The sequence below is a fragment of the Nelumbo lutea genome, chromosome 2 (assembly GCF_056320005.1).
Source record: "Nelumbo lutea isolate HS-2025 chromosome 2, American lotus-T2T, whole genome shotgun sequence".
NCBI lineage: Eukaryota > Viridiplantae > Streptophyta > Magnoliopsida > Proteales > Nelumbonaceae > Nelumbo > Nelumbo lutea.
In genome coordinates this window covers 28,908,290-28,930,413 of record NC_142685.1, presented here as the reverse complement: position 1 = coordinate 28,930,413, position 22,124 = coordinate 28,908,290, and the positions used below count along the sequence as shown (strand labels likewise).

Here is a 22,124-nt window from a genome sequence, read left to right as displayed (position 1 = left end):
CACAACATTACTCCCCTCCTGGACTAAGAGCTTGTCCTCAAGCTCGAATTCAGGATGGGTGTCTTGAAACACAGTCAAGGGAATCCATGATAGGTGGAATGATTTTGCCCTCCTGGATTGGGTTCCAATGAAGAGGGTTCATCCTCATCTTCCTCTTATTCCACCAGGAGGCACAAAAGTCTCTTGCACTTGTGCCCTGCTGAGTAAAGTTCATCACAATTAAAACATTGTCCCCCCGCCCTGCGTTCCGCCATCTCAGCCCTGGACAAGTGCTTAATAGGGGGCGCCACCACGCTGCTTCCCAAACTGGATGTCGATCTGGAATCGTGGCTCGGCTGTGGTTTTTGTTCCCGGCTGGCTGCAGAAGATGGGGCCATGCCGAGTGGTTTCGGGGGTGCCCATGCTGTTTGAGGCCTCCTCATACTGATACTTCCGCGGTTGAGTTGCAGCTTGCGTTCAAAAGCGCGAGCCAAATTCATAGCAGTAACCAGATTGGGGGGATTTTGCATCTCCACATCCACCCTCAAAGTTTCTGCTAACCCCGCGGTGAACATGTTGACCTGCTGGTCTGGTCGTACCAATGATGCTCTTGCAAGGAGGGTCTGAAAATGATGCTGATATTCAGCCACCGTTCCCGTCTGTTTGAGGTTGATTAGTTCGCCTAATGGGTTGCTTGTTAATGGGTGCCCAAATCTGAGAATGCAGTAGAATTTGAATTGGGTCCAACTGAGCCTGGGTTCCTCTTGCTCTAATCTATAAAACCAGAGTTGCGCCGCCTCTGTCATGTGGAATGCGGCTAAGCTTACCTTGTCTCTGTCCTCTGTCCGTTGGTTGCGGAAGAACTGCTCACATCTGTACAGCCATCCCAACAGATCTCCCGTGCCGTTATAGGAACGGAACTCCAGCTTGCTGTATTTGGGAACGATCGCGGCTCCTTGGGCGACGACCTGCCGCTCGCCAGACGATTCTGCCGTGTCTAGACGGTGGCCGTTTGTGGTTGCAGCCCTTTCTGGATTCCTCTCCTTGCTAGAAAAATAGAGCTCCATCATGCGCCTTAATTCTCGGACGTCTTCCTTGATCTCGCGCACCTCCGTGCTGTTTTCCACGAGCTTGTGCTCCAGTTCATGAACCCTGGACGTCAACTGCTCTAGATCACCCATGATGCCTTGCTCTGATACCAAATTGTTACAGGCCCGCGAATAGGATCTCGTCACAGGTCGGTCAATGGGGAGAACCTCTTGTTCCCCCTTGTTCCTCCCTTTTCTTGAGGTGCCTATCTTGGCGCCTTAATGGTGATTGTCCAAGAGATCACCAACTCTCCTCTACTCTGTCTTGACTGAGAAATTCGATGCCTCTATTGAATATCATTAGCTCCTTTAAATAGGAGATTACAAGAAGATAAGAATCCCACTTTTAGGAGGACTCCCTACTGATCTATACTACTGAATTTAGATAAGAACACTGAACAGATAAGACTCCCTACTAGATAAGATAGAACTGTATCTAGCTAGATAAGATGAGTACACTAAATTAGATAAAATGAGTACACTAAATTAGATAAAATGAGAACACTAAGATGAGAACACTGAATTAGATAAGATGAGAACACTGAGTTAATCGCCCATTACTGCTGCTGTCCACTAAACTCTGAATTAATCGCCCATTACTGCTGCTGTCCATCACTGCTGCTGTTAGCGGCTGTAAAAGCATCCACAACAACCTCAGTTCTTAGAAAATCTCCTGCTCGTTTGGGCCAGAATAAAAAGCCATTATTTTTCCCTCTTCATCTCTAAACACTCCTATTCCTGACATACCTGGATTACCCAAACTGCTTCCCATCAAAATTGAGCTTAACAAACCCTCTTTCTGTTGGAGAGAAAGTAGGAGTCATGACATCCTTAATTAAAAATAGAATTAGCCACTTCCTTCCAATTTAAGAGGATGCCATCCATTGAGACATAGAAAAGATATCCAAGGATTTCAGCCAATGGACCACTCTAATCGTAATAGTCTCTATGATAGCTTCTTTGCTTCTCTCCTTATCCAAGAATATTCTTATGTAGAACAAAAAAAAAAACTTGAAAGGATGGTTTCTAGTGCTGAAAGAGCAGTTCAGGTATGCTCAAAAACAACTCATTTGTTTCCCTTAAGGCAAAAACAAGGCTGAATGGAAGGCAGTTGTAGAATTGTTACAGGAACGCTTAATGATAAACAAGATGGAAGTAGAGGAGGAAAAGATTAAAGAGAGTAATAGTACAAGTTAGGAGAAGTCAGAAGAGCCCGAGGTTGGAAAGAGAGGTTTGGAGATACCACTGCTCTATTCTACGGTGGCTCTGAAGTTGGTGGTAAATGGCGATAGGAAATTTGGGAGAAAAGAATGGTGGTGTCTTTGCAGGAGTTTAAGGACTGGTGCCCGATTCTGGAAGTAGTAAGCAAGTTGGAGTTGAAAGAAAGTGCGATATTAATACCATTTGAGTCTAACAATGCTATATTGGATGCAAGGAATGTGCAGCCAAGGTTCGCCATAGCATAGTTGAGACTAATGTAGGGAACGTAGTGGTGGAAAGGTGGTATCCTTGCATTTCAAAAAGCAAAAAGGAGGGGGATTATTATATTGAAGCTTTTAGGGCTACCATTCAACCTATGGATAGAAGCCATTCTGGGGAAGATAGCCATGGCCTATGGAGGAGTTCTTGAAGCAACCAATGTAACTGATCATTATCCTGCGAAAGTAAAGATAATATAAGTTAAACCAGAAGCTATCCCCCGATTGTAGGATTTGCTGCATGGACTGTGGAGGAAAGTCTGGGTAACATCAGAAGTCAAAGTGATGCTGTGGGGACGGAGATAGGTTGAAGAAGGTGCTGACATGGCATGGTGGGTGCAACGTGGACAAGTAGTAGTGGATGAAAAAAAGAAAGGGGGAGAAGGAGAGCAGTTGAGAACTCCCTTTTCAAAAAGAAAAAAAAAAGAAATGATTTCATAGGCTTCTAAAGAAAAAGCTTATTATATACCATTTCCGAGATGAAGAATTATGCTACAGTAGTGTTAGAAGGGGCTAAAACCTAAAACCCAAAAGCCAAAAGCCTAAACACAAAAAATCCTAAATCCTAAAACCTAAACTCCAAACCCTAAATCATAAACCTAAGCCCTAAATTACCTCAAAACCAAAATCCTAAAACCTAAACCCTAAACCCTAAAACTCAAAATCCAAATACTAAACACTAAAATCCTAAACCTAAACCCAAAATCCTAAAATCCAAAACCATAAAACCCTAAACCAAAGACCATAAAACCTAATTAAGCCCTAAAACCCTAAACTTAGGGTTTAGCATTTGGGAGTTTAGTATTTAGTACTTAGGGTTTGGAGTTTATTTATTTATTATATACTAGAAGAGGTTACACACAAAAATGAAAGGATCATTGATTCATTCCCAAAACTTAACATATTTTGCAGTTTTGCACAAGCGATGATATGACACTTACATAAAGGAAGTTTGTACAGTCTAATACAGAACACGAGCAACTATAGATGCAAGTAAGAGGAAAAGAAAATAATAAAATTTCTCCAAACCTCAATGGCATCATACAGCCCAGGAATTGTTGATATATCACCACCAATAACTTTAAGCGTAAAATCCAGCTTTTTCTGCCATAAAAATTTAGAAAATTTGTCAAAATTTCTATTTATCTACCTATCTATGATTGTATGGGTCTAATACATACATATATATATATATATATATATATATATATATATATATTTATATTTGCATGCTTCTGTACAAACACCAAGAATATGCACATACACCTACCACCAAAAATCAGCTTAGCCAATTATGAAAACCATAGCAATAGATGTTCTTAAGGAAAAAAGAAAGTTCATGGAAAGAAATGCTTCACCTTTTCCCTCAAAGAATAAGAAACAGCTCCAAAACAAGGAAACTCATCAACCAGTGGCTTAAAGATTAACCTGAAGACTCCAGTGAAGCCAATATTTTTGACCTAGATAACCAAAAGATCAATTAAAACTAGGTAATTGGCTTATGGAAAAAGAGGAGTAGTCAATTAACTACCTGACAGGACCTGTAAGCCCAATTTTAGACATCAGTTAGATCCTTTTCTTCAAATAATAAACTCACTAATAAAGTTCCACAGGCAAGCAAGGACATGAAAATGTATCTTTCTTTCAGAGAGAGAGAGAGAGCTTTGAATTGATAATATATAGTTAAGGGTTAAAGGAAAAATGAATAAAAAGAATGAAAATGTTCAGTATATGTAGGAGAAATAATTGGAGAATTTTTACATGATAAAGAATGAAAGTGTTCAGTTTCTGTTAATATGAGAAAGAAACTAATAAAAAAGTTGCATCCATGGGATCCATGAATAAGTTCAGTGCAACCATAAGCAGAATATTCAGTTAAATATCCAGTGTTCCAATTCATACACATGGGATATCATTCCTGCAGTCCTAGTATGGATGCACAAAATTCAAGAAATTGATGCTAAACTGCATTCTCCAAATTTCAGTGCACACAAGCCCTACATAATAAATATACTCCTACAGAGAATATCTTGTGGGGCATGTGCCTGCTAACCATCTAATAATATTTTGTATCAGAAAAAGGTTCAAGAGTTTTTTTTCTTGTCACTATGCATCTTCATGGCTGCTGATGTCATTAATGCAATCAAATGACATCAGCAGACCATATAAGTGAGCTTAACTTTGGCATTGTACTCAGGATCCAAGGTCAGGGGGATTAGTTATGTGCATAACTTTCAGCTGTACACAAGGCTTTCAGCTTGGTAAATCTTTAAACTTTAGAGACATGATTGTGGAAGATTAGGTGACTCCAAAGTTAAAGTTACTGTGAACTACCTTTTAAAAAGTAACCCAGGGCTATGGAAACATCAACAAGATTGGACAGTTCAATTTCTATGGACAGGAAGGGAAACAAACAGTTTTGCTGATGCCCTATCCAAACAGGGGGTGGAAAGGGCTCAATTTTATTGAGGAATGACATTTGGGGAGTCTAATATCTAGCATTGTAGATAAACAAAAAATGTTTCATGAGTATGGTAGCTCATGCTACCTAGGATATTTTTGGGGTGCTTGGCACTTTCTAATGTACACTAATATTTTATTTCAATTAATAAAGAGAACAGTTACAATTGATAAAAAAAAAGGTTCTGTAACAAGATTAGAAACCTCCTCCATTGGAAATGGATCCTCAAAATAATTGTTCCCTATTTCTTCCTGTTGAGTTGGGCCGATTAAGTTATTGGGCCCAGCCTTTTATTTTTATTTTTAAGTTGTTTAGTTAGGAAGTAATTGGGCCTTAGGACCATTAGTTTATGCTATTTTAAGTTGTGACTGTTCAGCTACTTAAAGTAGCTGTCCTACTAAGGGTATTCATATAATCTTCCATTCTTTTATTTTAAGTATATAAATCAAGAGGGGCTGGCAGCCAGAACTATTCAATTCTGGCAACATCCCACTCTCTTTTCTTCTCCTCTCTTCTTCTCTACTGCTGAAACCTTTCAGCTTCTTCTACTTTTCTTCACAAGGCATTTATCTGAAACTGTCATCAGCAAATTCTACTTGGTATCAGAGCAGACCGAAGGTTTCTTGAGCTGCTTTATAATGCAGCCCTAGATCGGCCAACTGCATGGTGATATGAGAGGTTGACCGAAGACCTCAAGTAAGCCCAGTTTTTGGATTTTTTTGGTGAATCTGTTTTGCCCTGTAGCTGGTCTAGGGTTTCCATCAAATTCAGGAAGAACTGGAGAAAGGGGGAGAATCATGTTTTTGTAGGACTCTTCAATTTTGACCTAGGAAGTGGCGCCCTAATTTTTAAGGGTTCTTTAGAGTTTTCTGAAGGGGGCGGTTCAAGTCCCATCTGTTTTGGAGGCCTCTGGAGGGAGTGGTTGCTTCTTCTCTCTCTTCTCCCACCCTTCTAGGGTACTAGAAGGGTGTCTGTGGTGCCTGAAGGGTTTTACTTCATATTCTTTCATCTTAAAGTGATCTTTTACCTCATTTTTGGGGATTATGGAGGGTCACGGAGTTGAGAACAAACCGGGGAGTGAAATGGGACCAGTGGGAGGAGGTGTCGGAGACCTTTTCGGGGTTGGGACCATCACTACAGTTAGTTGGATGGTACAAATTATTTACAATGGTCACAATTTGCAAAGATGGCCATTGGTGCTCATGGGAAGTTGGGGTATATCACTGGTGAGGAAGTAAAATCCGAGACTAACAGTTCCCGGTGGGTACAGGAAAATTATATGGTAATGACTTGGTTGTGCAATTCTATGTTGCTCCATATAAGTAAAAATTTTTTGTGGGCAAATATAGCTAAGGAAATTTGGGATGGAGTTGCAAAAACCTACTCACATAATGAAAATGTTGCTAGGGCCTATCAATTGAGGAACCAAGTTATTTCTACCAAACAATGAGATAAGCCTATTGTTGTTTATTTTTCGGCCCTTAAAACCTTGTTGCAGGAAATTGACCATTTGGAGATAGTGGTTTGGGAAACCACCAAGGATGTTGCTACCTAATAGAAACTCTTAGAGAAGAATAGGGTTTTTGAATTTCTTGCTGGTCTCAATCCCGAGTATGACATTGCAAGGCAACTTATCCTTTCTAGGGATAGTGTTACTCTCTCTCAGGCATATGCCTTTGTATCAGGGGAAGAGAGTAGGAGGAATGTAATGATGAGGAATTTAGGTCTTGAATAGTCAGCCAGGTCAGTACTGTGAAACCTAAACAGAGTGGAGATTGGGATGGCAGTGAAACCAAGAAGGAAGATAAGAAGGATCTTATTTATGACTATTGTAAGAAGCCTAAACACACAAGAGATACCTACTTGAAGCTTCATCCTCACCTTGTGCCGAATAGACTCAAAAACAAGAAGGGAAATGCTAACATGGCAATCACTGGTGACTTACCTGGCCCCCCTACTATAGCTACTTTGGAGTATGTTGTAGTTGTTGCAGTGAGGGCCGAACTTGAGAGATATGGGTAGTTACTAAATCAGCGAGATACAGTCTGCCCTAATCCAGTAACAGGTGGACTAGGTACAGGTGGTTCTGGTGGTGGACATTCTACTTCCATTGCTCATACAGGTAGTTCACATGCCACTACAAACTATGTTTCTACTACAGGTAAGGAGGGACCTCCTTGGATTATAGATTCTGGAGCCTCAGAGCACATGACCCATAGTTCCACTATTTTTTCTTTTTACCAAGCCGATGGATCTCATGTTCCCATTGCTAGGAAGGGGTCTGTCAAGATTATTGATTCCATTTCCCTACCCTCTGTCCTTCATGTTCCCAGACTGAGTACTAACTTGTTATTTGTTAGTAGTTTGACTAAGAACTTGAATTACTTAGTGATTTTTTCTCCTAGCCATTGTGTTTTGCAGGATCTGGTTTCAAAGAGGACGATTGGGAGTGGTCGTGAGGTGAATGGAATCTACCTCCTGGATGCGCTTCCTCATCATCAAAGTCATCATGTTAGCAGGGATTTTGAGTTAGAGTCTGTGAGTCAGTTTATGCTTTGGCATAATCGTTTGGAACATTTATCTTTTCCTTCTTTGTGTTTCTTGTTTCTAGAGTTATTTGAGTCTGTTAATTTGTCTAGCTTAGAGTGTGAAAGTTGTCAGCTAGGAAAACATTGTAGACATTCATTTAAAGCTAGTAATAAAAGGTGTTCATTTGCTTTTGATGTTATTCATACTGATGTGTAGGGACCATACCATGTTCCTTCTATGGGTGGCTACCAATATTTTTTTTATTTGTGGATGATTTTTCTTGGTATTCTTGGATTTACTTTATGAGATCCCATGATGAGGTATCGTCCTTGGTTCAGCAGTTTCATCAAATGGTCCTAACAGTTTGGGGTACGAGTGAAGGTGTTCAAGTCAGACAATTAAAAGGAATATTTTGAGAAGAACCTTGCTTTGTATCTGTTAGAATATGGAGTTATCCATCAGAGCAGTTGTTTTTACAGTCCACAGCAGAATGGTGTTACAGAGAGGAAGAACAGACACATTGTTGAAATTGCAAGAAGCATGATGATCACATCCATTGTTCCAATTTGGTTTTGGGGTGATGCAGTTCTCACATCAGTTTTCCTGATTAACAGGGTGCCCTCTCGTGTACTTGGATTCAGTACTCCATTCAGCCTCTTTTTTCATGAGGGGGAGATGTTCCACATCCCTCTCAAGGTTTTTGGTCGTGTTTGCTTTGCACATGTTCTTGGTCCTCATCGCTCGAAACTCAATCCAAAGGCAAAGAAGTGTGATTTTCTTGGATATGCAGAAAATCAAAAAGGGTACTACTGCTATAACCCCGTCTCTAGGAGTCGGTATGTTACTATGGATGTCACCTTTTTTTAGTCCACATCCTTTTTCTCGAAGGATTCTTCTCAGGAGGAGTGTTTTGGGGAAATGAGTGAGCAGTCTATTCCTCTTCCAGTTCCAATCCCTGTGTCTGATCCTCCTTTGTTACATATCTTACCACCTCCCTTGCATCTTGCTTCTCAGTGTTACTCACAACAGCACCTACGACTTCATAAAGAGGTTGATTCCATTGTAGCAGAACCCACATCACTTCCTATCGGTTCCTTGGAGACTCCAGATTTGGCTGACATGGACTCAGGTATTCTTCTTGATCCCTCTAATGTTTCAGTTTTTATTGGTTCTACTAATCCCATTACAGATGACCTGGACCTTCCTATTGCAATCAGAAAAGGGAAGAGAAAGTGTATTGCTCATTATATCACACAGTACCTATCCTACAGTGGACTTTCTCCTTCTTATCGTGCTTTCCTTTCTTCCCTTGACTCTGTGTCTATACCCAAGGGTGTCAGTGAGGCTCTCTCTAAACCTGAGTGGAAGACAGCTATGCAGAAAGAGATGGAAACCTTAATTAAGAATCAGATATGGGAGATTGTGGATCTACTAAAAGCAATGAGATTGTTGGATGCAAATGGGTTTATACAATTAAATACAAGGCAAATGGAAGTATAGAAAGGTACAAGGCCAAACTGGTTGCAAAAGGGTACATTCAAACCTATGGCATTGATTACTTAGAGACCTTTGCACCAGTTGCAAAGATGACTTCTGTTCGGATCCTTCTCCCTCTTATTGCTACACTCTTGGCCCCTTTTCTAACTTGATGTAAAAAATGCTTTTTTGAATGGGGATTTGCAAGAAGAAGTGTATATGGATCTTCCTACCGGTTTCTATAATGATGTTGAAAGGGGAAGTTATGCAAATTGAAAAAGTCACTTTATGGTTTAAAACAGTCTCCCAGAGCATGGTTTAACAAGTTTAGGAAGGCCTTGATTGCTTTTGGCTACACTCAGACTCAATCAGACCATACTTTGTTTGTGAAGCAGAGGGGGTCCTTGGTGTCAGTTCTGATTGTTTATGTGGATGATATTGTAGTTATAGGAAATTACCTGAGTGAGATTGCCAGTTTGAAGAAGAATCTGCACAGAGAATTTGAAATCAAGGGTCTTGGGGAGCTGATGTATTTCTTGAGCATTGAGGTTGCAAGATCAAAGCATGGAATTTTCATTTCTTAGAGGAAGTATGTTCTGAACCTTTTACAAGAAACAGGGAAACTTGGAACAAAGGCAACCAGTACTATTGATCAGAATCACAGAATTAATGCATCAGAAGATGAGCTGGTAAAGGACATTGGGAGATATCAGATACTTGTGGGCCGGCTACTATATTTATGTATGACAAGACCAGGCATCTCCTATGCAATGAATGTGGTGAGCCAATACATGCATGCCCCACGAGTCCAACATTGGGAGGCTATTGACAGGATTCTTGCTTATTTGAAGGGACACCCAAGCAGAGGCATACTTTTTGCTGACCATGGACAGTTGAAGTTGGAGGCTTATACAGATGTTGACTGAGCAGGATGCCTTGATGACGGGAGATCTACATCAAGAGTTTGCACTCTTGTTGGGAGTAATCTTGTCTCGTGGAAAAGTAAGAAACGGACAGTTGTGTCAAGGTCAAGTGCAGAAGTTGAATACAAAGCCATGGCACATGGAGTTTTAGAGCTTCTCTGGATCCGTTCCTTGTTAAGAGAGATTGGTGTTGAGGCAGAAGAACTTATGATGATGTACTGTGATAATCAGGAAGCAATTAGCATTGCCCACAACCCAGTTTAACATGACAGGACAAAGCACATTGAAGTGGACAGACATTTCATAAGAGAAAGGGTGACTTCAGGGGAAGTTTGTCTCCCATACATTGCTTTTGATTTGCAGCTTGCTGATGTTCTTACAAAAAGTGTTGCAAGGAACAAGCTGGAGCATGATCTATGCAAGTTAGGGATGTGTGACATTTACTCCCAACTTGAGGGGGAGTGTTGAGTTGGGCCGATTTTAAGTTATTGGGCCCAGCCTTTTATTTTTAATTTTAAGTTGTTAAGTTAGGAAGTAATTGGGCCTTAGGCACATTAGCTTATGTTATTTTAAGTTGTGACTATTCAGCTACTTAAAGTAGCCGCCCTACTAAGGGTATTCATGTAATCTTCCATTCTTTTATTTTAAGCATATAAATCAAGAGGGGCTGGCGGCCAGAACTATTCAATTCTGGCAATATTCCACTCTCTTTTCTTCTCCTCTCTTCTTCTCTACTGTCGAAACCTTTCAGCTTCTTCTACTTTTTTCACAAGGCATTTATTTGAAACTGTTATCAGCAAATTCTATTGTTCCTTGTCTAGCTAGAGGCTCAACCATGCCAATAGATGATCGGTACGTCCATTCAAATCAGGCCACCAGCTTTTCAAATAATCTTCTTACTTACCTTATAGATGAACTTCAGGATTCTTGACAGTGTAGCCGGCCAGAGATAAGTGGAAGAGGAGAGAAGAGAAGAGAAGAAGAGAAGAGAAGAGAGGAGAGAAGAGAGAAGGTTTGCAATGTAACAGTACTGGTGGCGCCAATGTTTATTTTACTATATATAGGGCGACAGAAATAACAAGGGAAAAGACCCTTGTGCCCCTGAGTACAATAATAGAAAGACAAAAATAAAAAAACGAAATAAAAAACACTTTAATTAGCCAAACAGGCCCTAACAACTGCAACTAAGTTAGTTTAACATTATTCCAACACTCCCCCTCAAGTTGGAGCATAGATGTCAATCATGCCCAACTTGTCACACAAATCTTTGTGCCACACATGATGAAGACCTTTGGTGAAGATATCTGCAAATTGCTCTTCCGAGCTGACATATGGTGTGCACACTTCTCCACTTTCAAGTTTCTCTCTGATAAAATGCTTGTCCACTTCAATGTGTTTCATCCTATCATGCAGAACTGGATTAGCAGCAATATTGATGGCAGCTTTATTGTCACAGTAGAGTGACGTAGGATTGCTTACTGTGAAACCCAGTTCACCTAACAGATTTCTTATCCACATGATTTCCGCAACCCCATGAGCCATCGCTCTATATTCTGCTTCAGCACCAGATCTAGCCACCACACTTTGTTTTTTGCTTCTCCATGTGACAAGGTTTCCTCCTACAAAGGCACAATAACCACTGGTGGACTTTCGGTCATTGACTGCTCCTGCCCAATCTGCATCAGTATATACTTCCACTTTTAAGTGACTGTGTTTCTGGAACAACAAACCAGCCCCAGGAAACTTCTTGAGATATCTCAAGATCCTCTCTGCAGCTTCAAAGTTAGTTGTCATCGGGCTGTGCATGAATTGACTAAGGACACCCACTACATAGGCAATATCAGGCCTGGTCATAGACAAATACAGAAGTCTCCCCCCAAGTCTCTGGAACATCTTTACATCTTTCAAAAACTCTCCCTGACTGTCTCCCAGATGGTGATTAGGTTCAATAGGTGAATCAGATGGTTTTACCCCCAACTTGCCTCTATCTTCTAGTAGATCTAGTACATACTTCCGTTGGGAAATAAAGATGCCCTTGTGAGAGCGGGCAACTTCAATTCCAACGAAGTATCGTAAGGAGCCTAGATCCTTCACCTCAAATTTAGTGGCTAAGAATTTTTTTAGTCTCTGGATTTCAGCCTCCCAATCTCCTGTGATCACTATGTCATCCACATACACAATAAGAGCTGCAATTTTACCTTCACCTCTTTTTACAAACAAGGTATGATCTGATTAGCATTGTTTGAATCCCATTTGTTAGACTGCTACATGGAACTTACTAAACCAAGCCCGAGGTGATTGTTTCAATCCATATAGAGACTTTTTCAACCTGCACACCTTTTGTTCACTGCCTCTGGCACAGAACCCTGGGGGTTGGGTCATGTACACCTCCTCTTCCAAGTCACCATTCAAGAAGGCATTCTTGATGTCCAATTGGTGAAGATCCCAGTCAATATTTGCTACCAAGGAAAGGAGAATCCGGATGGAGTTCATCTTCGCTACAGGGGCAAAAGTCTCTGCATAGTCCACTCCATATACCTGTGTGAAGCCTCTTGCTACCAGTCTAGCCTTGTACCTTTCAATAGTTCCATCAGCTTTGTGTTTCACTATGAACACCCACTTGCACCCCACTGGTTCCTTCCCCTCAGGAAGATCTACCAACTCCCACGTACCATTTTTATGTAAGGCATCAATTTCTTCCTGCATTGCATCTGTCCATTCAGGTTTTGACAAAGCTTTTGCCACGGTCTTAGGGATGGGAACACTGTCCACAGAGGAGAGGAAGGCACGGTACGAGGGTGAAACATGCTCATAGGACACAAAGTTAGAGATAGGATGATTAGTGGTACAAGATCTAACACCCTTTCTCTTAGCAATAGAAATATTAAGATCATTGGGGACATGTGAATCAACATTTAAAGGAGCAATGGGAGCAAGTGTACCTGGCTGATGAGACGGATTTGCCTCGGGTGAATCCGATGATGTTGGTTGCATAGTGTCTGGCTCCACGGCTCTTGAACTCTGTTGGCTCTTATAACGACGATGGAAAACCCGAAACGGAGGAGGATCGGGTAAAGGAGGTAGTTGAATCTGAGTCGTCGCTTGTTTCTCCTCAACCCTACTCTCCCCGCTCTGATACGATCTTGACAGTGTAGCCGGCCAGAGATAAGTGGAAGAGGAGAGAAGAGAAGAGAAGAAGAAGAAAAGAGAGAAGGTTTGCAATGTAACAGTACTGGCAGCACCAGTGTTTATTTTACTATATATAAGGCGACAAAAATAACAAGGAAAAAGATCCTTGTGCCCCTGAGTACAATAACAGACATAACAAAAAAAAAAAAAAACGAAATAAAAAACACTTTAATTGGCCAAACAGGCCCTAACAACTGCAACTAAGTTATTTTAACATTATTCTAACAAGGATCAGCCAAGAACATATCTGATAGGCTTGCAAAATAGGAGGTAAACAGAAACCGAATGTGTTGGGGTATAATTCCCTTAGGGGAAGGGGGATTTGTAAATATAGTTAAGATACTAATCTGGATGGCTAGCTACCCTAAAATGGTGCATGGCACAATGTTTTAAATCCTTCTTATGCATACCTTAATAAAATTTTATCAGTTACATATCAAAAAAGATTGTGTTTTACACAAATCCTTGGAGAAGATGGAGTTTTATAGGGGGAGATTTGATGAAGGCCTTTGAAGGTTTCACTTTAATGGTGCACTAGAAATAAGCCTAAATTCCACCTTCATATCTCTAATCCCAAAAAAGAAAGGAGCAAAGATTGAGAGACTTTAGGCAGATCAGTTTGGTAGGAAGCGTTTACAAGATATTATCAAAAGTACTGGCTAAGAGGCCAAGTAAAGTCATAGGATCTTTAATCTTGGAAAGTCAGAACACTTTTGTGGACGGGAGACAGGTTATGGATGGGGTTTTAGTGGAAAATGAGCTGTTAGATTCAAGATTGAGAAATGGAGTTGCAGGGGTGCTGTTAAAAGTTGATTTGGAAAAGACCTACAATCATGTAAATTGGGGCGTTTTGGACTATATGCTGGAGAGATTTAATTTTGGCAGAAAGTGGAAGAATTGGATGAAAGTGTGCATAACGAAAGTTAGCTTTTCAATTGTGTTAAATGGGAAATCAATTGGGAGAATGCTCAGCTCGAGAGGGCCTGAGACAGGGGGACCCCCTTTCCTCCCTATTGTTCATTTGTGTAGCAGAGGCTTTGAGTAGGATGGTGCAGAGGACAGTTGATGGAGGCTTTGTGGAGGGTTTCAGTGTGGATGAGGAGGAAGGAGTGGCAGTACTACAATATGCAAACGGCACTCTATTCTTTGCTGATGCATCTAAGGAGAAGATGGAAGCCATCCATGTGATTCTCACATGGTTTGAAGCAAGGTTTAAAGTATCGGAAACACAAGGTGTATCGGAAAGACAATTTTAAGAAACGTATAGGGATACATTTTAGATACGCATAGATACGGACAAAAAATCAAGATACGCAAAAAATATGATAGAAAATACAAATAAATCATAAAAATATATTAGTAACAATACTTACAAGTTTTATATGATTGTAAATAAGTCATTTAAATGTAAAAAACCATAATTTAATGTTTATATAAAATGTGACACATCAAGATATAATTAATAACCATTGAAAAATGATGGGATAACTAAAATGTGAATGTATATACATTAATTTTCAAATAATCAATATAATTTCTTAATATTTATTAGTATATAAATTTTAATAATTAATTTCAGCATTTATTAATAAGCACCACTAAGAAAAAGATGAAATTTACTTAAAACTAAAAATGTATATAATTGTAACAAACAAATCGGAGTGGCTTAGTGGCAAAGTTATGGGCGTTAAAATCTAGTGGCCAAGGTTCAAGTCTTTCTATTGTTAATATTTGTAGTTTTTTTTTCGATAGGAAACGGTAACTTTCATTAGATAAAACCAGAAGAAACAACTGTCACCTTCCAAAATAAAAGGTGACCCCTGAATAACAAATATCTTACAACACTGCACAAAACAAAACCTCCCAATTCACCCCTTGTTTTGCTAGGTTGTCAGCTAAAGCATTTGCTGACCTCCTAGACCAATACACTTTTGCACCCAGCTCCCTTGTGAGGCTCAATAATTCCCTTACATGTTGTCTAAGGGACCACGTTCCCAAACTATTTGATTGCAGCCAACCTACTACTAATTTTGAATCCCCCTCCACTTCTAACTGTTTGTCTAAGGGACCACGTTCCCAAACTATTTGATTGCAGCCAACCTACTACTAATTTTGAATCCCCCTCCACTTCTAACTGTTGAAAACCCAATTGTTGGGCCCATCTGAGCCCCTGGAGGAGCGCCAAAACTTCAGCTCTAAGCGAGTCCCCCAAACCTATTGGACCAGAATACAAAGCTAGGATTTTTCCTTCTGCATCTCTAAACACACCCCCTATTTCAGAAGGTCTGGGGTTCCCAATAGAGCTGCCATCAAAGTTCAGTTTGACGTTACACTGCAAAGGAGGGGACCAAACTGCTTGTATGGTAGGTGATGAAGTAGAAGACCTTGCTAAAATACTCCAACCTCTAATCAAATTATCTATAGAGACATCCTTGAACAAGTCAAGAGTTTTCAGCCAATGCACTACCTTGATGGTGATCCCTTCAATAACTTCAAGAGCTGATTTTTCTTTCCCTTGGAAAATCCTATTGTTTCTCTCTTCCCACACTACCCACAAGATAGCTGCCCTCGTTGTTCTCCACATCACCCTTCCTTTCTTCTTTGGTTGTTGGAAAAAGCTAGGGTCAAATAAATCCTCTACACTTGTGGGAGGAGTCCACCTACAATCAAAGAGAGAGGAGAACCAATCCCAAATTAGAGCACTAAAAGGACAAGAAATTAATAGGTGATTCACCGTCTCACCACTCCTCAAGCAAAGGCTACAGACATGAGGTGACAAGCACCAATTTGGTCTCTTTCTTTGAAGCACTTCCAAGGTATTGATTTTTTGGAGAACCACTTCCCAACAAAAAGCCCTTACTTTTGGGGGTACCGGAGCGCTCCAAACTTCTTTAACAGGAAAAGAGGAAACCGGGTGAGAAGGAAGGACCATAGCATTGAAAAACGAAGAACAAGAAAAACTACCTGTAGAAGTTTCTGTCCAGAGAAGAGTGGTCTAGAAAAACTGAACTTAGAAGAGAAAAATAGCATTTGCTAAATCCACTTCTGAGTCCCTCAAACCTCCCCTTAGTCCCAAATCCTAAGAATCCCCAGAAGCACGAAAAGAAGAGAAAATTTGAGATTTTTTCAAAGAAAGGGAATATAGGTTTGGGAATCTATCCTCAAGGGGAGATTCCCCAATCCACAAGTCCTCCCAAAAAAGAATCTTATTACCCATGCAAGCATCATACCTGATGAAAGGAGAGAAGATAGTTAAGATACCAACAATATCTTTCCACAGGGAAAACCATGAAGCCCTTGGGTTGAGTCCAGTGTCCCATCCATTTGTTGTCATTTCATGAATACTTCTTATCACCCTATGCCATAGACTCTCTTGCTCCTTAGAAAACCTCCATAACCATTTGCCTAACAAAGTTGCATTTCTTATTCTAATATTTCTGATCCCTAAACCCCCTTTGTCTTTCTTTCTAGACATCACTTCCCATTTTACCCTATGATCCTTTTTGGTATCTCCAGGTCCCACAGAAAATCTCTCGTTATTTTTTTCAATCTGGTTTGCAATCTTAACAGGCAATTTGAAGGTAGACAAAAAATACACTAGCAAATAGTGTTGACTTAATTAGAGTGATTCTACCCCCTAAAGAGATGTAGTTCCTTTTCCAACCCGCTAGTCTTTTTGAGAATCTTCCAAGACTGGGTACCAAAAGCTAACAGACCTCAGGTTTCCTCCCAAAGGTAAGCCTAAATACTTAAGAGGCCAATCACTTACCTCACAACCTAGAGATCTAGCCAACGGTGGCACCTGAACTTCTTGCCTATTAATTCCAGCTACACAACTTTTATTCCAATTTACTCTCAAGTTGGAGACCTTTTCAAAATTCTCTACCAAAACCTTTAAATTTTCCAACTCCTTCGGATCTCCTTCACAAAAGAGAATCAAGTCATCAGCAAATTGGAGGTGGGTTACAACTATTTCCTCCCTCCTTACTCTCCACCCTCTAAGTCATCAGCAAAGAGAATCTAGCATTGGCTCTAGTAATCTGGATACTCAACACATCAACTATTAGGGTGAAAAGGAAAGGAGAAAGAGGGCCCCCTTGTCTTAAACCTCTCTTTACTGGGAAGAAATCCTTGGCTACCCCATTTACTAGAATGGAGTAGTGACAAGAACAGATACAACCCTTAACCCATATGCACCACCTTCCTCCAAATTCTCTAATGCTCAATACTTCCAGTAAAAAGTCTCAGTCTACCAAATCATAGGCCTTTTCCAAATCTAGTTTGCAAATCAGACCATTTTCTCCTTATCTTTTTCTGTAATCCACACATTCATTGGCAATAAGGATCTAATCAATAATTTGTCTTCCTGACACAAAATCCCCTAGGTTCGGAGAAATCAAGGATGGTAGTACCTTTTTTATTCTTTCTGCCAAGACCTTTGAGATTACCTTATACATACTCCCAATTAGGCTTATGGGCCTAAAATCCTTTGGGTGGTTTGCATTTATCTTTTTAGGAATCAAAGCTATGAAAGTAGCATTGGCACCTGAATTTATCTTACCTCTCTCAAAGAATTCCAAGAAGACCTCCATTAGATCACCACCTATAATATCCCAACAATCTTGGTAAAAGGCCACCGTGAAACCATCTGGGCCTAGGGCTTTAGATCTTTCCATTGAAAAAATAGCATATTTTACTTCTTGGACTTCGAAATTCTTTTCTAGTTGATCTATCAAAACCCTATTCCTAGGTAGCCAATCAAGGTCATAATTTTTTTCTCTCTCTCTTCTTGGGCTGTCATAAATGGATTTGAAATGCTCCACAAAGGCTCTTGATATCTCCTCCTCACTTGTAATCACTTCCTGTTTCCATTCCAGCCTCCCCACAAAATTCTTCCTCTTCCTTCCATTTGCTAAGGTATGAAAAAAATTGGCATTCCCATCTCCCTCCTTCATCCACTTACACCTAGACTTTTGTCTCCAACTTATCTCCTCTTTCCTTATGATTTCCTGCAACTCCTATTTCAGCTTCCAACGCTCTTCCTTCTCTCCTACTGTTAATATTTGTAGTTTTTATACTAACAAAACGAAATTAATGAGAGAGAGGATCATTAATTAATCAAATTAATGAGAGAATTAGAATTAGGTACTAAAATTCAAATTTGAATTTAAATATGCTTTAAATATAGGACTAATTAATGGAGAAGCTAGAAATAAAGATAGGAGTATGAAACTACATTAGTGAGAGAGATTTGGTATTAAATATACATTAACCAAATTAATGGAAGAAGGGGAACCAAAACGATTCGGATTGTATCGGCCTATTTCGGGCTCGTATTGAGCGATACATATCCGAAACAGACCGATATGGGCCCGTACCGGCCGATACATACGAAAAGAAATGGAACAAATAATTTATGCACGTTCCATGTATCGGGTTCTTATCGGAATGGTACGTATCGGCCAATACGGGCTGATACATTACGATATTTTAAACCTTGGTTTGAAGTTGTTTCTGGCCTCAAGACTAATCTTCACAAGAGCTGGTCCCTTTTAGAACAGAAGTTCTAGCACTCCTATAGGGGCTCAAGCTGGCTAAACAGCTGGTTTTTCAGTAGTTGGAAGTAGAAAGATATTGAAACTGGTAAGAGGAAGGATGCAAATAAGCAGCTTAGGTGCCTAGTCCCTTAGACAACCTGTAAGGGAGATTATGCAACTAACAAGGGAGCTTGAAGTCAGATTTAAATGGACTAGGAGACCAGCCAATGCAATGGCCAATACTTTAGCAAAGCAAGGAGTTAGTAGATTGATAAAAAAAAAGTAGTAGGTAGAACCTTTTTTGGGCCTGGTTGTAATTTGATGAGGGGTCACCTTCCTTTTGAAGGTGACAGTTTGTACTAAGTTTCCTAACAAATTGATGAAAGTTACTGTTTCCAATCAAAAAAAAAAAAAAAGATTAATCTTCATAAGAGTGAACTTATGCCATTTGGGGAAGGAGCAAATGTGGAGCAGTTGGCGGTGAGTGTGGGTTGCAAACTGGGAAAGCTGCCCACTAGGTATTTGTGGATGCCTTCAGGAGAGAAATGTAACACTAAGAAAAATTTGGCCTATAGTGGAAAGGGTGGAGAGGAGGTTGGCTTCTTGGAAAGGAAGATACCTGTCAAAGGGAGGAAAGGTGGTGTTGATTAAAAGTGTCCTCTCCTCTCTTCCCACTTACCTACATTCTTTGTTCCTTATTCCAGCTAGCATGGCTAAGGTAGTTGAAAAGAAAATGCGTGATTTTCTGTGGGAAGGATGGAAGCATAAGTTAATTGCACCTGGTCAAGTGGAACAAAGTGTGTAGCCCAAAGAAAGCAGGGGGATTGGGGGTGAGGAAGCTGAGAAAATTTAATCCAGTCTGTCTTGCCAAGTGGCTTTGGAGGTGGAATGAACAGCCTGATGAATTATGGAGAAGGATTATTCTAGCTAAGTACGGAGCAGGTTTTTCACAATGGGAGCCAGCAGTGACAAGAATGTCTCGTGGGTGTGCTATATGGAGAGTAATTCAAAAAGCGTTGGACGAATTCAGGAAAGGAAATAGATACACAGTGGGATGATGGCACAAGAATCAAATTCTGGACTGGTATTTGGTGTGGGAATCAGCCTCTTTATCAGAGTTTCCCCATCCTTTATGAGATTGCTTAAAACAAAGACTGTATGGTTGCAGAGGCTTTTGCTCGGGTAGGAAATATTGCAGTTTGGTGTCCAGTGTTTAGAAGGAATTTAAACAATTGGGACATCGGGCAGTGGATGGAGCTGATGCAGCATCTATCTGATATAACTCCTGGCTCTACAGGTAGAGATATGAGAATTTGGAAGTGGGGTAAAGAAGTTTTTTTTACAATGAGATCTTTCTATAATAAACTCATGAAGGTGGAGGTGGTGGGTTTCCCAGAAGCTGTAGTATGGAAACCAGCAACCCCTCCAAAAGCTGCTTTTTTATTATGGGTGTCAGCGTCGGGCAAATATTTGACTGCAGAGGTTTTGGCCAGAAGAGGGATGAGTGTGCTGCCTAGCAAGTGCATAATGTGTGGGGAAGCATCTGAAGACTCAGATCATTTACTGATCCATTGCAGAGTTGCTCGCCTCCTTTGGACAAAGTTTTTGGGGCTGTTTGAAGCTCAGTTTTGTTTCCCAGACAATGTGCTAGCAGTGCTTCAGAGTTGGCATTTGAAGGGTCACTCTAAAGAAGGAAAGGTCATTTGAGAGTAGGGCCAGCTTTAGTGATCTGGACAATATGGACAGAAGGAAACAAAAGAATGTTTGAAAATGTGTATGTTTCAGAGGAAATTTTATGTAAAGGTTTTTGGGGTAGGATGTATTGGATCTCATAAACTTTTTAGGAATAGATCTTATATCTCTTTTCGTATTGATAGAGCTCTTTTTGTATATATGCATACAGGGTAAGCATTTTAGTTGATGTACAGCTTTTGATTGGGCACTGCACAGCTCCTTGTTGTGCAGATTTGGTTTATGCTTTTTGTCTAATATATTACTTTACCCTTTTTCTCAAAAAAAAAATCTTTGGTAAGGAAATTTTTTTCTTTCAACAATTTCTAAGGGTAAAGATAAAGCATAAAGAACAGCTTTTACAATAATACAACCTTCAAGAAGATGTAATCAATAATTTATATGTACCTGCACTGGTAGTGCCACTCCAAGTAAAGTCTTGATATCAAGTATGATACTTGGGTTTCCATCCCACTGCAACTCCAATTCCATGGTAATGCCATCACTTCCATCTTCAATAATTGAAACTCCTGAAGAATAGCAACAGGTTATATGAGCTTCAGGACCAACTTCTTCAGAAATCACTAAGCTCTTTCACAGAATAGAATAAGAAAGAAAACTTAAGCTTCATGTTTTATGCTACAATTTTATACAACCAATTATACATACAAGATGTCACATGCATATAGTGCATGTAAAGACAGATTAGGCAGAAAAGGTGGGTTAATGGATGACCAGGTATCTCATTCTCACAATGCTCAGTGCCCCGACAATGCACATAATCCCATAATCCCAATGAATTTCTTATGTAAAGTTGAATAAGAATGATTTGAGCAGACTAACTACTCCCTCCCTCTGCCCAAATCAGCATCCTACAAAGGATCATGCTCACTAAAATAAATCTAAACAAGGGAAGACCCCATGACATTAGCAAAATTCTTTAACTACATTAACAGTAAATTTTGTTGGGAATAGAAAGTATAATATACATAGTAGCCCTACCCTCCAAACTACTTGGAGAGGCAGGAAATACAATATGGTAGAAAATACCATATGAAGTGGATATCCCACTTCTGCAAGAGGCTTCAAATGAATGCAGAAAAACCATAAAACAAACCTTTTATCTTTTCTGTGGTTCTGTCCACAGCTAATACCATATATAACTCACGTTCTTTCTCACTTTTATCAATAAAAAATCCTTGTGAACAATTCAATTTAGTGATATTGTCCCAAGTATAGCTGAATTTCAAAAATTTTACTATAAATCCAAATTAAATTCAGTATAGCAAAGCATAATCCCCCACCAAACAATTTGTCACACTACAACTATGCTTGTAGCTAAATTTAATCTAAAGGTTCAACTCTAGAGAAACACATGGCAACTTGCTTATGCAATTTCTAGTAGCCAGGTTATTGCCCCATCCTAAATGTTGACACCTTATAACAAAGTTTTGAAGGGTTCACTATCTTAAATCTCATAATCCAAAACTTGCAGTCTTACCTTAGTATCTAATAGCCAAATATCCCATCTGTCATTTGATAGCATTCAAAGGCCTTCGCCATCTTTGATCACAGAAGCATTATTTGACATTCAAATTTCTCAAAAGAATTAAAGAATACATCAGTTTCTCAGTGCCTATTTTTCTTACTCACACTGAGCAGTTAGGACAGCTCAAGCCTGTGATATCTTATCCAAAGCTCCAGTTCACAATTTGTTATGGCTAAATATGAAA

The 22,124-nt window shown here is 39.9% G+C and overlaps 1 protein-coding gene across 1 annotated transcript in view; it reads right to left on the bottom strand.

Moving 5' to 3' along the window:
- LOC148869484 (synaptotagmin-5-like) overlaps positions 1-22,124 on the bottom strand; it is a 30,308-nt gene that overhangs the window by 6,286 nt on the left and 1,898 nt on the right. The window contains exons 5-7 of the mRNA XM_088968937.1: positions 20,800-20,921; positions 3,904-4,005; positions 3,575-3,649 (exon numbers count right to left, since the gene is read on the bottom strand). Of these exons, the coding sequence (XP_088825063.1) occupies positions 3,575-3,649; positions 3,904-4,005; positions 20,800-20,921 (299 nt within the window). The remainder of the gene's footprint in view (positions 1-3,574; positions 3,650-3,903; positions 4,006-20,799; positions 20,922-22,124) is intronic.